Source organism: Dermacentor silvarum, chromosome 10 (genome assembly GCF_013339745.2).
Source record: "Dermacentor silvarum isolate Dsil-2018 chromosome 10, BIME_Dsil_1.4, whole genome shotgun sequence".
Taxonomy (NCBI): domain Eukaryota; kingdom Metazoa; phylum Arthropoda; class Arachnida; order Ixodida; family Ixodidae; genus Dermacentor; species Dermacentor silvarum.
In genome coordinates, this window is record NC_051163.1 from 5,837,864 (window position 1) to 5,852,247 (window position 14,384).

Below are 14,384 nucleotides of genomic sequence, written 5' to 3' on the forward strand. Positions count from 1 at the left end.
ACGGGAAAAGGCATGCAGGCGAACAGGCTATACACTATACAATATAATATATGGATATATGGTATATTGTAGAATCGAGGACTTTTCAAATCCACTTCTTCATTCCCACAGAGACGTGACCGATGGCGTAACCAACCACCTGTACCGATTGCGTAACGAAAGCTTCGGCCTAGACCTCGTCGCGCTCAACCTGCAGCGCGCTCGGGAACACGGCGTTCGGCCTTACGTGGATTACTTCTACTTTTGCACGGGTGTCAACCTGACGTCGTTCGACGCGCTCAAGCAGTACATGGACAACGACTCCGTCGAGAAGTACAAAGTATTGTACAAGTAAGCGCACATTTGGTCTACTCGCCTGTCTCTAGCGAACTTTCAAAGTCAAGGAAAGAAATATCGATTTCATTTCATTTACTCTGATTCGATTTAGAATGTCTCGAACTTTCTCAGACTGTGTTACCGCAACATTTGGCTGTAAGATTTAAAAAAAAAGGAAAGAAAAACTGAAATCGCATGAAGCACACAAGCTATGTTGAGCTTTCTCGCACTGATGTCCTTAATGCAACCATAAAATGATGCGCTAAATATGGATGTTTTGCGTGCTGTATATGCTGCGTAGCAAGTTTTGTCTTCTGCGACTGTCATGAGCGTTGTGCGGACGAACACTATTAGAGTTGCTGCAGAGCTGCTGTGTGTATGCTGTGGTCTGATCTGTAAACGTCAAGCTAACGTTATGTGTCCGTTCACTGGCTGCTGTCTAACGCCAGCGGTTTCTCGTCCGTCTCATCTCGTGCGCCATGCACCTTCCTCGTCACGCCGCCGTAGTGAGGTGCCTGGTGGCATTCCAGGGTGCTGTTTAGCAGAAGTTAGTTGCCTTGCATGCTGAGTCGCGCCAACATGTCGCACGCGTGTACGGCTAGAACATCGTTGGAGGTGCTCCAGAGCAACGCTAACCCTTGCCATCGACGTCAATGCTCTACCCTTCGGCCGGAACTGCCAATTTGTTTTCATTCTGTGGAGCGCAGTAACTTTATGTTCTTGTCGATAATAGAGATAACAAAGCAATTAAATATGCTAGTTTATTTTGGCCCCATCACGGAGGGAGGGGGTAACAAATGCTTATGTTCATAACGAAAGATCGCCGCGGTATATGCGCCATATTAGCTTTCCCTAACAAAACAGTTGATGAAACCATCACAAGTAAGGCAAGACATGCTACATACATTGTTGATGGCGACGAAGCCAATACGCGTTTGAGTGTTAGTAATGAACGCGTTTATCGTGCCCCTTCTGCAGAACTCCTGTTTCTAATGGCGCGTGCATTCAGTTAGTCCCTATATACCTCGACTCGGATTGCAACGTTGCGGAGCCCGCTTTTAGTCGTATCCAGATAAAACGTGACAGAGCCAGATGTGCAGCCGCTCGCCAGAGCAGTCCGAGGCAGCAACAGGAAACACTTTAGCGCCTGTTCTGGTGCAAAAAAAAAAAAAAAAAAAAAAGTCGCAGTTTCACCCAAAAGGCGAGCATCGATTGCGATGGCAAATTAGTAGACAGCTATACGAAGTGAGGATAGTAGCTTTATCGGCCGTATAAACTTGTAAACATTTTTTTACTTACTAAATTAACAGGCATGCATGCACGTTGTCAAGCGCGCAGAAGCAAACATAGACACATCTCACTCGATGACCGCGGAAACTCGCTGTCAAAACGCTTGAGGGAGGAAACGCGGGTGCAGACTCTCGCTTGAACGCGAACTAAGTGGCGAAAACAATGCGCACATCGCAGATCGCTTTCAAGATAGGGCCCGCGCGGCCGCGCCATCCGTAGCAACCGCCGGTGAAGCGCCTCCCATCCTCCCCTCGCCCCAGTGATTTACGAGCGATAAATGCCTTGCGCGCGATCCTACATTGAAGAGCGAGCCTACTTTCTAGACAAACTCATACAGGGCATAGGATTGACGGCTGTCACGTGCTGAAGAAGCTGGACGAGCGAAAACGGACACAATGCACCACGAGACCGCCCTTTATACAGTGAATTCAGCAAGATGTGCATCGATGAACGTTTCAAGCGTACTTATGCCCTGCGATGCCATGTAACTATGGAAAATTTCGGTTTCCTTTTAACTTGTGCATTAAATTACGGGCACGTGTATCCTCTAGGTCAATTACTCACAGCGGACCCTGATCATGAGAAGGAAAATTACAGGAGACTAAAATTGATTTGCAGTGCATACGGCAGGCATTGCCAAATCCTGACTGGGAGCTTACCACTGTCGTTGAAAAGAGCATTGTAGAATCGTTGCATTCTACCGGTGCTAACATATGGGGCAGAAACTTGGAGGTTAACAAAGAATCTCGAGAACAAGTTAGGACCGCACAAAGAGCGATGGAATGAAAAATGTTAGGCCTAACGTTAAGAGACAGCAAGAGAGCGGTGTGGATCAGAGAACAAACGGGGATAGCCGATATTCTAATTGACATTAACAGAAAAAAATGGAGCTGGGCAGACCATGTAATGCGTAGGATGGATGACCGGTGGACCATTAAGGTTACAGAATGGATTCCAATTAAGAGCAGTGAAGCGCAGTCGAGGACGGCAGAAAACTATAGGTGGGGTGATGAAGTTGAGACATTTGCAGGCGCAAGTTGGAATCGGCTAGCGCAAGACAGGGGTAATTGGAGATCGCAGGGAGAGGCCTTCGTACTGCACTAGACAAAAAAAAAAAAAAGGCTGATAAAGATGATGATGATGACATGTCTCGTTGCTATTCTGAAAACATAAACGTGAGCCGTCAGGACGCATTATTTTCGCCATTCCAAAGAACGCATCCGGCTCACTTCAAGTCATTCTGCCTCAGACTCTAGAGCTTTAAACAAAGTTTGTTCTCCAAAACCAATGCTTCACGTAATTTTTTCACAATTTTTCGGCAATGCCTGTTAACATTCATTTTACCAGCGGGCAGCCGTACTTCTTATTCGGCTCCTGGAACTTCACCCTGTAGTCTACTCTTCTCAAGGAGTAAGCTACTTCATCTTACCGCGTTTTAAAAGATAATTTCTATATTCCGCTCTTTTGTCCGTTTTCGTGGTTGGCGGTCGGAACAAGGACGCCGCAGCTAAGGAGATCGCGTTGCGAGGTGCGTTTGTTGCCCAACGCCAGCTGTCGTGGTTTTATTGCGATAGCACTTAATGGACCCTCCAAGCGCATTCCTGTCGTCGTCGTCGCCGTGAGGTTCCGTATAAAGTCCGCCGGCGATAAACTCGTCGCTGCACGCCGTATGCTGTCTTTGCGAGTGAAAGCGCGCGAGGGACGCGCGCTTTCACAGAGAACGAACGTACGGCGGAGAGCAACATGACGTCTCCGGTCGTGCGCAAGGCCGTGGGGGATGGGAGGGAGGGAAGGGAAGCGACGTTTAGCTGCGGCACTAAATGCGTATCTTGCGACCAGGCGCAAGGGGAACTCGCGACTCAATCTTCCGCGCGAAAGGAGGAAAGCGGGAAGGCAGCGCGGGAGGGAGGGTGCGCGGCTTTTACTCTACCAGGAACTGCGTACTTGTACTTTTCGCGGCTGAGGGCTGTCACGCACACCGTATCTTAAAGGCGATCTCCACACGGTTCTGACCTTTGTATGCGCTGTACTTTCGCCGCTCGGTTTCCGTTGAAGCGATAAACCACACGAACCTTCGGTCACTGCTCCCACGGCGCTTGCTCATGCCAGCGTTTTGACAGTGCTTGTCTGCTGTCATCGAGTGTGATTTATTCATGTATGCCTGAGCGCGCTCACACAATGCTTGTTAATTCAGTTACTAAGCGAGTGTGTCCAAGTTTATGCAGCCCATAAATCTAGTATCCTTACTCCGTATACTCTACTAGTAAATTTGCTATCGCAATTGGTGCTTCGCCTTTCGGGCGAAACTGCGACTTTTTAAGACACACGTTCCGTGCATCTACACACTACCGCTAGCTACAGTTGTGCTAGTTAACGGGTGGGTTCTCTGCGAGAATCACTCAATGAAACAGTAAACGCTACCTAAATATCCTCACTGCAGGACATGAACGCATTCTAGCGCACCATTCGTTTAATAAAGTAAACAGCTTTCTTGAAGCCTCCCGCTTTTCGCTTGCACTGACAATAATCATCCATGGTTTCTGCCCAATTTTTCGGTATTCTCTTCTTTAGAGACGTGCGGGACATTGACCTCTTCACAGCCGGCATATCGGAGTTCTCCGTGCCGGGCGGCATAGTGGGGCCTACGTTCTCCTGCATACTGGGCCACATGTTCCAGCGGGTGAAGTACGGTGACCGCTTTTACTACGAGCACGGAGGACAGGCTGGATCGCTTACGTCAGGTAAGCAACTGAATGGCGGCGCCATTTCGAGAGAACGAAGAGTAGCGTTGTAGCACGGTTGATTTAAATTGCCGCATAGCCACAGATAATGAACTCTTGAAGGTACAGAGGCACCACTGTGCAGATCAAAACAGCATGCTGCCTAGCTGGAAACAATCAGCATTGCGTTTTCCTCATGCTAACATTTCGCTAAAGCCTCAAACTAAGTACACCAGCATTCGTCAAAACAGTTCTGAGTCCGCTAAAATATTTTAAAGAATAACCTCAGCAAGACCACCAAAGATACTGCAGCAAAATGTTAAGGCCTGCGAGTATAAACTTTCGTGCAATAGCGCTAACACAGTTGCAAAAAATATTCAATCAGACATTGAATCAATCGATAACTATGATAATGATTCAATCAGTCAAATGCTTATTATAGTGCCCAGGAACAGCTACTGAGCCTTCGTACTGGTGCGCTGAAAAAGTAGTACGCAAGACAAAATCTACAAAGACGACATATATGGCTGACAATACAACGCGAGATGAAGAAACAAATCGGGAAACAGAAAACGAGGAGGCGAGCGTAAAAGGTTAATAATTGTACGGCATGATTGTCTACATTTATACAAAACACAGGAAATTAACTCTGAAATATGTCAATACAGGCGGAACACTTATTGCATTTTTTTTAGTCGAGCCAAAGGGCAGTCTTTAATACAGCGAGGCCAGGCAGAAAATGCGGAATGTTGCGTGCTATACTTTTGCCGCACTGAATATTGCACATGGTTAGGAAGCTTTGGGCAATGTACAATGCCATGGACTACCTTATAGAGGAACAAAAGGTCTCATTAATTACATCTTAATTTTAGAAGTGTGATTTGAGGTATATTTGAGAGTCCTGGACTATGGTTAACATAACGGCAAAAGTGGTTCTCGAAAATAGATATGAGTTTATTTTGGAGACGTTCAATGAGGTCAGAATTAGATTTGAACGCGCCGCCCAAACTACAGAGGCACACTCTAGTAGTGGAAGGCACACATTATAATACAATTTCAGAAACGCAGCAGGGGAGTGGAAGTTATACTATATACGACAAACAATACCAAGAGCGCGAAGGGAACGTTGTTTCGCATATTTAGCGTGTGAAGAGAAGCTTAGCGTTTTGTCGAAGTGCACACCAAGATATTTCATTTCATAAACTCTGGGAAGTGGAGCATCCATCCCGAAGGGGGTATGGAAATTGCACAAAGTGGGTTTTCCACGTATATAGCTTAATAACATAGTTTTTGAAGCATTTAAGAGTAGCTTATTGTTTCTGCACCAGTTTGAAAGTGTAAAAAAAATGTTTTTGGAGGTCAGTGCAGTCACAAACACCGTTGACAGTCCTAAATAGCTTTAAGTCGTCAGCATATAGAAGGGATGAATAGTGTTGAACTGCTGACAAAATGTAATTTATGAACAGTAGGGAGAGAAGAGGGCCACGAACAGATCATTGAGGAATTACGCTAGTGACCGCATAGCTAATAGAACTCTGTCCATTAATGCCAACAAAGCAAGATCTTTTAGTTAGGTAATTTAATATTATGGCAGTGATCGATGGAAGACGGTATGTCCATTTGCGTGAGCATTGTAATAAGGAGCTCTTGGCAAACGACTTCAAATGCTTTACTTATAGGTCAAAGTAAAGAGCGTCTAATATGCTTCTACTATGTACCACATTGGAAGTATGGGTCATAAATGTTACCAAGTTTGCTGTTGTGGAGAGCCCCGCGGTATAAAGTCACGATTTTCATCTATTAAAATGTTCTTAGCACTAACAGAAAGAAGGGATGCAAATACAGACTGAAACACTTTTAACGCAGCGCAGAGAATAGATATAGGCCGGTGGTTAGTAACTACACTTCTAGCTCCCAATTTGTGTACGGGCACTACCTGTACGTGCTACCTTCCAAGCGCTAGGAAACGTACTAGACTATAGGGAACTGTTGAAGATGCTTGTGGCAACAGGGACAACTATGCTTCCGCACGTCTTAAGTATGAGGTGGTAAGGATATGGTCAAGGAAGGCAACGTTTTAGGTCCTTTATACATTTCAAAACAAGGTCTTCATTGAACGGTAGCGTACACGTTGTACCAGATTGAGAACGAAGGTTACTTAAGGTAGAAGCATTTTTTACATCAAATACAGTACAAAAATGTTCTGTAAGGACATCAGCAGTGTTCGAGGCAACATCACCATTCACATCAGCAAGGCATACGTCTTCGGCGCTCTTTTTAGAAGAGAGAGCGCACGTAGCTCCAGAAATATTTCGAATTACGCGTCATGCTAGCTTCAACACGTGCAGTGTGGTTGTAGTTGCAAAGCAACGACAGCGCCTAAATTCAAATTTCTGGTTATCGAGGCCTGTTTTCCCCACTGTTCTGTGTGCACGGTCTTTCAGTTTTGTTGTTCTAAGTTCTCTAGAAAACCAATGAGGGAACTCTGACGTTTTGAGCGGTTTTGTTGATATGAATTTAATAATAGTAACAATAATAATACTAACAATAATCAATCAATCATTTATTTATCGTGCCCAGGAACAAGCATGAGGTCTAAGTGCTGGCGCACGTACACATAAAAATACAGCAGGGGAATATCAGTACAATAAAATAATGAATAAAAGTAACAATCTTGAAAAGAAGAGTTTAACATACAATATGGCGCAAAATGAATACATAAGAAAATGGAGGAGAAGAGCAGTTAAACAATACCTATGTGAAACTGTGACACAACAGCGGCTAGCTCGGAACAGAACAATGACAGCGAGTTATAATAATAATAATAATAATAATAATAATAATAATAATAATAATAATAATAATAATAATAATAATAATAATAATAATAATAATAATAATAATAATAATAATAATAAATCATTTATTCATTTCTCGTGCTTAGGAATAACCATGAGGTCCAAGTGCCGAAGCACGCATACATTAAGAACAACAAAAAGAAGTGCAGGGGAATATAACAAAAGTATATAAATAAGAAACCATTTTGAAAATAAGAGTGCACATACAAGAAGGCACAAGGTGAATACAAAAGCAAAAGGAGAAGGGCAGTCGAACAATATGTGAAACTAGGAGACAACAACGGAAAGCTCAGAAAAGAACCATGACAGCGAATTACGAAAACATATCAAGGTCATGAAAATAAGCGCTATAAAGACTCAATATTCTATGGACGGTTGGCTGTTGGCGATGACAGGCAGGAACATGGAAAGATCTATGTTCTCTGGCGGTGTTGCGCGTAATACGAAACATGGTACAACAAAGGAGCTCGGGGCAGGTGAGGGTACCGTGAAGGACTTTGAAACCGGAAGTAAGCGCGATTACACCGGCGGCGAAGTAGCGGCAGTGACAATAATCCAACAATGCTAGAACAAGGTCTAGCGTCGGTGTTAGCAAAACGGTGTTGATATATGCTTAGAAACACTCTTGGACCTAATCTGTAGTGTCCCTGTTTGATCTAAAAATGCAATTCTAGACGATCGATGCGTATTCGAGTTGAGGAAGACAGATTGTTGTGTACAACTTGGGAAAAAGCATCGATAGTCTGCAAACAGAGCCCAGTGAGCGAATACCGTGCATTGCACCTCGTTTAGTGTGTGCATGAAAGTGTAAGGTTGTGTCAAGTAGTATACCGAGATCAGTGACCTCACAGACCTTACCCAATAGTTCAGAATCTACAGTATAACACTCTAAAACCGGTTGCACCTTTTGGGGTGCATTTTTGCCACACAACAATAATCGTCATCTGTCTTGCTTGCGTTTCCTATCTTGAAAACTCTGCACTTGCTACTTTCCTGTCGAGAACGCTGTGTCACGCTGATAACGCTCTTGTCGTTCGTGACCGAGAAGTGCCGGGCGCACAGCGTTAAAGAAGGGAAAGCCACGCAAGTCAGATGACGATTATTGTTCTGTGGCAAAAATACGCCCCAAAGGGTGCAACTGTTTTTAGAGTGAAGAAAAAGAAATGCTTGCTGTTTTGCGAGTGAAAGTCATGACTTCGGTCGTAATACCACTTAGAAAAAGAAAACAAGTCGGACTGCAGGATGCGACAGTCATTAACAGTATAAAGTTTCTTTAAACTTTTTATGTCATCGGCGTATAGAAGGAAAGAAAAATTCTTAATTGCGGAAGAATCATTATTAAACAAATGTGTGGTTCACATACTGATCCTTTAGGGACGCCACTAGTTGCCACGCGCAACAAAGGCGTTTGGCGATTGACTGCATTAATTTGCTCATGTCAGTGGAGGATTACACCGATGTGCCTGAAGGCTATATCGTATGCCGTAATGTTAGAAATTTGAATTTTTAGCGTACTTTAGTCAAGAGCTTTGTTACGCAAGTGTATTATCATGTACTTTGTTTTTGTAGCGTTAATGTTTAATTTGTCAGAAAACAATTATTTAATTTTGATCATCTCTGCGTTTGTATTGCTTTCAATTTCTTCTGCATTATCATCTGTTGCAATTACAGCTGTATCATCTGTATATATAAAAATAACGCGTAGTGCAGGAAATGTGGTGCATGTGGTTTGCAACCACCTCTCACATTCCGCGAATAAGTCATGCACACTTTACGAATAACTGTTGACATGCCGTAACCGTATATACCACTGCATTTGCGTCGTATCTTACGCTCGCAGCTCAACTTGATGAGATCCGACAAATATCCTTCGCCAAGGTCATCTGCGAGAATACGGGCGTGCTCGTCGTCACCCCCAACGTGTTTCGACCCAGTGGTGTCGGGTGAGTGTCCAACGGCGCTCCAGTGCGGGCTCTGAACGGGACTCATGTCAGAACGTATTGGCCGGTACACTCAGAGTGACGCTCGTTTTAATTACGACAGCAGTGAGATTCAAGCTTATTCCCCTCCACTCTCACACTCGTGCGATGACGGTGAACTCTATGGTCCGCCGACTGCTTTGACTGCAAGGGGCGGGTATAAACGGAATTTTCCTTTGTAAAACAATGTGGTTCACATCGATACTATTTATATCAAGGTAAATATGCAGGGTATTGTATGTAATGCGTAGGATGGATAACCGGTGGGCCGTTAGAGTTACAAGATGGATACCAAGAGTAGGGAAGCGCAGTCGAGGCCAGCAGAAAACTAGGTGGGGTGATGAAGTTAGGAAATTTGCAGGCGCAAGTTGGAATCAGCTAGCGCAAGACAGGGTTAATTGGAGTTCGCAGGGAGAAGCCTTCGTCCTGCAGTGGACATGAATATAGGATGATGATGATGATGATTGATGGTGATGATGATGATGATATTTGCGACACATTAGAGTTACAAATGGACGGCCTCACAAGACCGGAGCCCATCTCCGCGATGGGGCCGCGGCACGCTCCCGCCTCGGCCTCTCGGGCCTAGCTGTCGGTCAAGTAATGACAAGTGAGTTAGAGGTTGCCACAATAAGTCCAACTTGATCATCATCATCATCATCATCATCATCATCATCATCATCATCATCATCATCATCATCATCATCAGCCTATATTTTATGTCCAATGCAGGACGAAGGCCTCTCCCTGCGATCTCCAATCACCCCTGTCTTGCGCTAGCGTATTCCAACTTGCGCCTGCAAATTTCCTAACTTCATCACCCCACCTAGTTTTCTGCCGGCCTTTCTGCCAACTTGATACGACAGCCTTAACCACGAATGCACCCCGCCTAGGGTTGAAGTCTTGGTTTCTTTGAATCAGACCGCTCGGGGCACGGGAAGGACTCAATTCCACTTAAGAGCGCATCGTATTCCGGGGGCGAGCCTATATTGCCCTCTGTTGCCCCGCCCCCCCCCCCCCCGCCCTTTTTTTTTTTTTGGGGGGGGGGGGGTGAAGCGGGAGGGGCTTTCGGGAGAGAGTGGCTTTACAACATCTTGTGCTTACGACTCCTCTGTGTTACTCTTTTCTGCCCCCTAGCATTTTCTCATATTTCGCAACATAACTTTTTTTTTCTCATTGTTCTATACATCACTTAATTGGTATATCGTTTCTTCCGTTGTTTGCCCGTCGTTTTGATTGTTGACAAGCAACTGCACTAACTCACTTTTCCGCAACAACTCCCTTCTCCGATGGCGGGGTATACGTACGCATGCAGCGGTGTTTTTTTTTTTAAATTAATTCGATGCGTTCTCTCGCGCTTACCAGGCACTTTGCGGTAAGTAGGTGCCTAGACAAAGTGTGAGAAGCTTTAGCGATAGAATGGTGTGGCAATATAACCGGCATATACCGCATGCCAATAGCAACACGTGGCATATACATATACCAAAATATATACGGTAATTTTCACTCACGGGACGCCGACACCGACACCGGATTTTCTGCTACACGGGGCCCTTAACGCTCTCGCGTTAAAAAACGATTGCAATCAATGAAAAAACAAAAGCGAAATGCAGGAAATGCGGGTTTCACGTGCAAATGGTCGCCCCAGCCAACCTACCGACGCTGTCGCGACCTTCTGCAAGGACAACCCGGTTCAGCACGTAGGACAGCCATAATCAATTAGTGAATGAGCGAGTGAACATTGGGGATCTGCACTTACGCTCACGGAGTCTTACACTTGCGCTCACACTCGCTCACTCACGCTCGGAGCTACTCATATCACATTCGTACCGAACCTGAACGTCTTTTTTTTTATAATTCACTAGCCTAATCTGTAGAAATACTCATTCATTAAGGACAGACAATTAATTCCTTTGCTAAAATGTAGTGTTAGCGCTACACGCGAATTCGCGTTTCCTTTATTGGTACTTCAAGGTACGCTGATATCGCATATTATATAGTGCCGGACGATACTTTTTCATCTGTACAAAGCCGCACTTTGCTCCAGATAGCAATAACTTATTCAGTCAACAGAGTTAGCGCAAGCCCATTCCCCTTTTGCGGCATTCGGGCATTCGGCTGCAGCCAGAAAGCACTCGGCTGCGCTCACAAGGCGTAGTATAGCGTCGGAACCGGTAGAGAGACATATCTCGCTGTCTCGCAAGCTTCTTTCTGGGGTTTTACGTGCCAAAACCAGTTCTGATTATGAGGCACGCCGTAGTTAAACGCTGTAAAAAGGCCTAGATATATATAACCTCAAGATCTGGCTTATAAGACCTACTCGATTATAATACAAGGTCAAATTGTGGGGCCGCTATAGAGAAGTAATTAATAATGCGTATGCAAACGACAAAAAAAAATTAGAACAGCTCGGTTTTCAACTACGCCATGTCTCGCAAGGTCATTCATCGCGTCGCAATGACGTTGAGCCGCCGAGCGCATGTGTGGCAGGTTTGCGCACTGCGATTCTGCACGCAAAGCGAGAACACTGCGTCCGTAACTTATAAAATATTAATACAGCCTAATTGTTTCACTTGGACGCGATGAGTCGCCAAATAGGACTGACGTAGCGTTGAGAGAGATTGGTAAGGAGAGCAGTCCTCGGAGATGCTCGCGCCGCTTCCGCGCTGCAGCATTCGCCGCTAGCAGACGACAGGGCGCGGAAGGACACATTTAAGATCTGTTCGCGTTGCTGATTGGTCGAAGAGGCCGGTACCTTACACAGTGATGCACGGAACTACTGAAACAGGGTATACGTGCCTGCTTGGCAGGACGTGTAGACCCCTACCACGTGACGCACGTGATCCACGCGACCACGTATTTGTTTGTTTGTTTGTTTGTTTGTTTGTTTGTTTGTTTGTTTGTTTGTTTGTTTGTTGATACTGTTAGCCCCAGAAAGGGCCATTACAGGATTGGTAATACAGAACACATGACATATTATGTGTCACTTTCATGTAATACCTAAATTAACATAACAACCCATGTTCATGGCTGTATCGGCCAAATAGTGCACGCACGCGTGTTGCGCATATTAGGCAGTAAAATTCAAAGCAAAAAAAAAGAAACAGTTTCTTTTTTTTACATTCATAGTTAGCATAACATATCGCACAATGAATAATAGTACACAATAAACAGTAAACTGAAGCTTACAGAGTTGCACCATCGGAATAAATAAACAAATCAAGCAACGTTAGAAATTCATTCACAGAAGACGATGTTACCACTGAGTCGGGAAGAATGTTCCATTCTTGAATTACCCTAGGGGAATAGCTGTATTTAAAGGCATCGATTCGTGTGAGTGGCGCTGAGAAAACTGTACTATACCGATGTCTTCAACGCTCAATTGGCTGAAACTTAAGAAAGTTCGGTGCACTGATATTGAGTTCATTGCAAATTATTAAGAAAAGAAATTTCAATCCCTCGAGCGTTGTTCTCAATTCTAGCGTAGGTAGATTGGCTGACCTGCAATTACCTGTAAAAGAGTGGAAGCTGTTATATTTGTTGAAGATAAACCGGGAGGTCTAGGCGCACTAGTTTGTCTAGCTTTTGGCGATTTGCCTCTGTGTGTGGATCCCAAACTATTTATACATACTCTATAATGGGCCTCATGAGTGTCCTACAAGCCAAGCTTTTTATTTCGGGTGTCGTACTACGCAAATTCCATCTTAGGCTCCATATAGGGCTCTATTCGCACGGTTACGTACTGCATCAACGTCTGTTTTCTACCTAAGATTTGAAGTGAAAATTGGGACCTAAACATATATTATCATTTTAAATTTACTATCCGCAATATTATACTGATAACCTCGGGTCATCTTTGTCCTCGATCGTTATACACATAAGAACTGGTTTCGTTGGGCAAAGTGCCATTTGCCATTCGTTACACCATTCCAAGATTTTCTGCAAACTAGTTCGTAATTCTAATTAATCCTCAAGAGTGTCTACCTTGTTATATAGACTGTGTATATCTTATACACTATCTCCGGATTTCTACTGCATATAATTTTGCCCCCATCTTTGAGATCAGCCCCTTTTACTGTTGCACTATCTCTAGGATCGCCTCACTTTGCTCGATAAGAAACCAGGCGAGCAAACACGCCAAACACCGTAGAAGGAGTAAAAGAAATCGCTTTGATAAAGGAATTATGCGCTTGGTGGTGCATATTTGTCACAGTGAGAATATTGAGATACCGTTTGTTGTTCTACCGCGTAATTTCATACAGAACCACGCAACTGTAGGGGCCGTCCGTAGGGCACCTGCTGCTGCAGCAGCAGCCATCGGGTTCGCAAAAGAAGGTTCGCTTTAAAATTCGTTTTTTTTTTTTTTTTAGTTCTCTAGGTACGCTAGTACCCGTAGTACGTGAAGCAAATGTGACGTGTCCAAATGCAACACAGAACATCGTATTTGCTCACAACTAATGAGTGAAGAATGAATAACATGGGCTGCGGAAATGTGTTGATAAATGGTAATCAGTGCGTCCGGAAACTCCTTTGAAGCTTTTGCGGTCGTCACAAGCTTAAACACAAGGAAGTCTAATTCTGCAACTTTGCAAATCATGACAGTGCAATTATCTTTTTCTTTCAGAAATCAGCAGACGGCGTGTTTCTTCCTCCCAGACACGAACTATGCGCTATGGGCGTGAACACTGACTGAATACTATTGGAGAACAACACGAAGTGGAGTATGATGAATCAATAAATGTTGTTTTATAAACGATGAAACCCGGGCGTAAGAGTACAGAAAATGGTTGATGATGGAAAGGATGGGTGGCTAAGGCGTTTTCTACTATCGCCTGTTAGGGCGACTTCAAAGGTAAACTCGCACAAGGAACGGATGTAGTCATCTTGGTGCGGAGTCGTCCACTTTTCAAGCGTCGCTCACGGACTCGGTAGATTCGCTGTACATTTCAAGCCCCGGACACCCTCGTAAAATGTTCGGCAGTATCGGTAGTCATGCGGTGTGACATATTATAAAATAATTGTTCTGCCACGAACAAGTGATGCACGCTGCCTGTGACCACGTGGGAAGCTTTGTCGGCGCTTTCATTTCGAAGTGCACTTCGACTCCACGTTCCCGAGCGGACGCAGCGTGGCACCTTAGCGTTCTTGCCTGTACGTTAAAGCAATGGCATTCGCCGGAGTTCACTAGTACACGAAATGGACCCGTATTTGAAATTACAATT

At 44.5% G+C, this 14,384-nt stretch overlaps 1 protein-coding gene across 1 annotated transcript in view; it reads left to right on the top strand.

Moving 5' to 3' along the window:
- Positions 1-13,923, top strand: part of LOC119431044 (chorion peroxidase-like) — a 47,498-nt gene extending 33,575 nt beyond the window's left edge. The window contains exons 12-15 of the mRNA XM_037698511.2: positions 112-330; positions 4,177-4,346; positions 9,024-9,126; positions 13,787-13,923. Of these exons, the coding sequence (XP_037554439.1) occupies positions 112-330; positions 4,177-4,346; positions 9,024-9,126; positions 13,787-13,844 (550 nt within the window). The 3' untranslated portion in view covers positions 13,845-13,923. The remainder of the gene's footprint in view (positions 1-111; positions 331-4,176; positions 4,347-9,023; positions 9,127-13,786) is intronic.
- Positions 13,924-14,384: the final 461 nt, after the last annotated feature.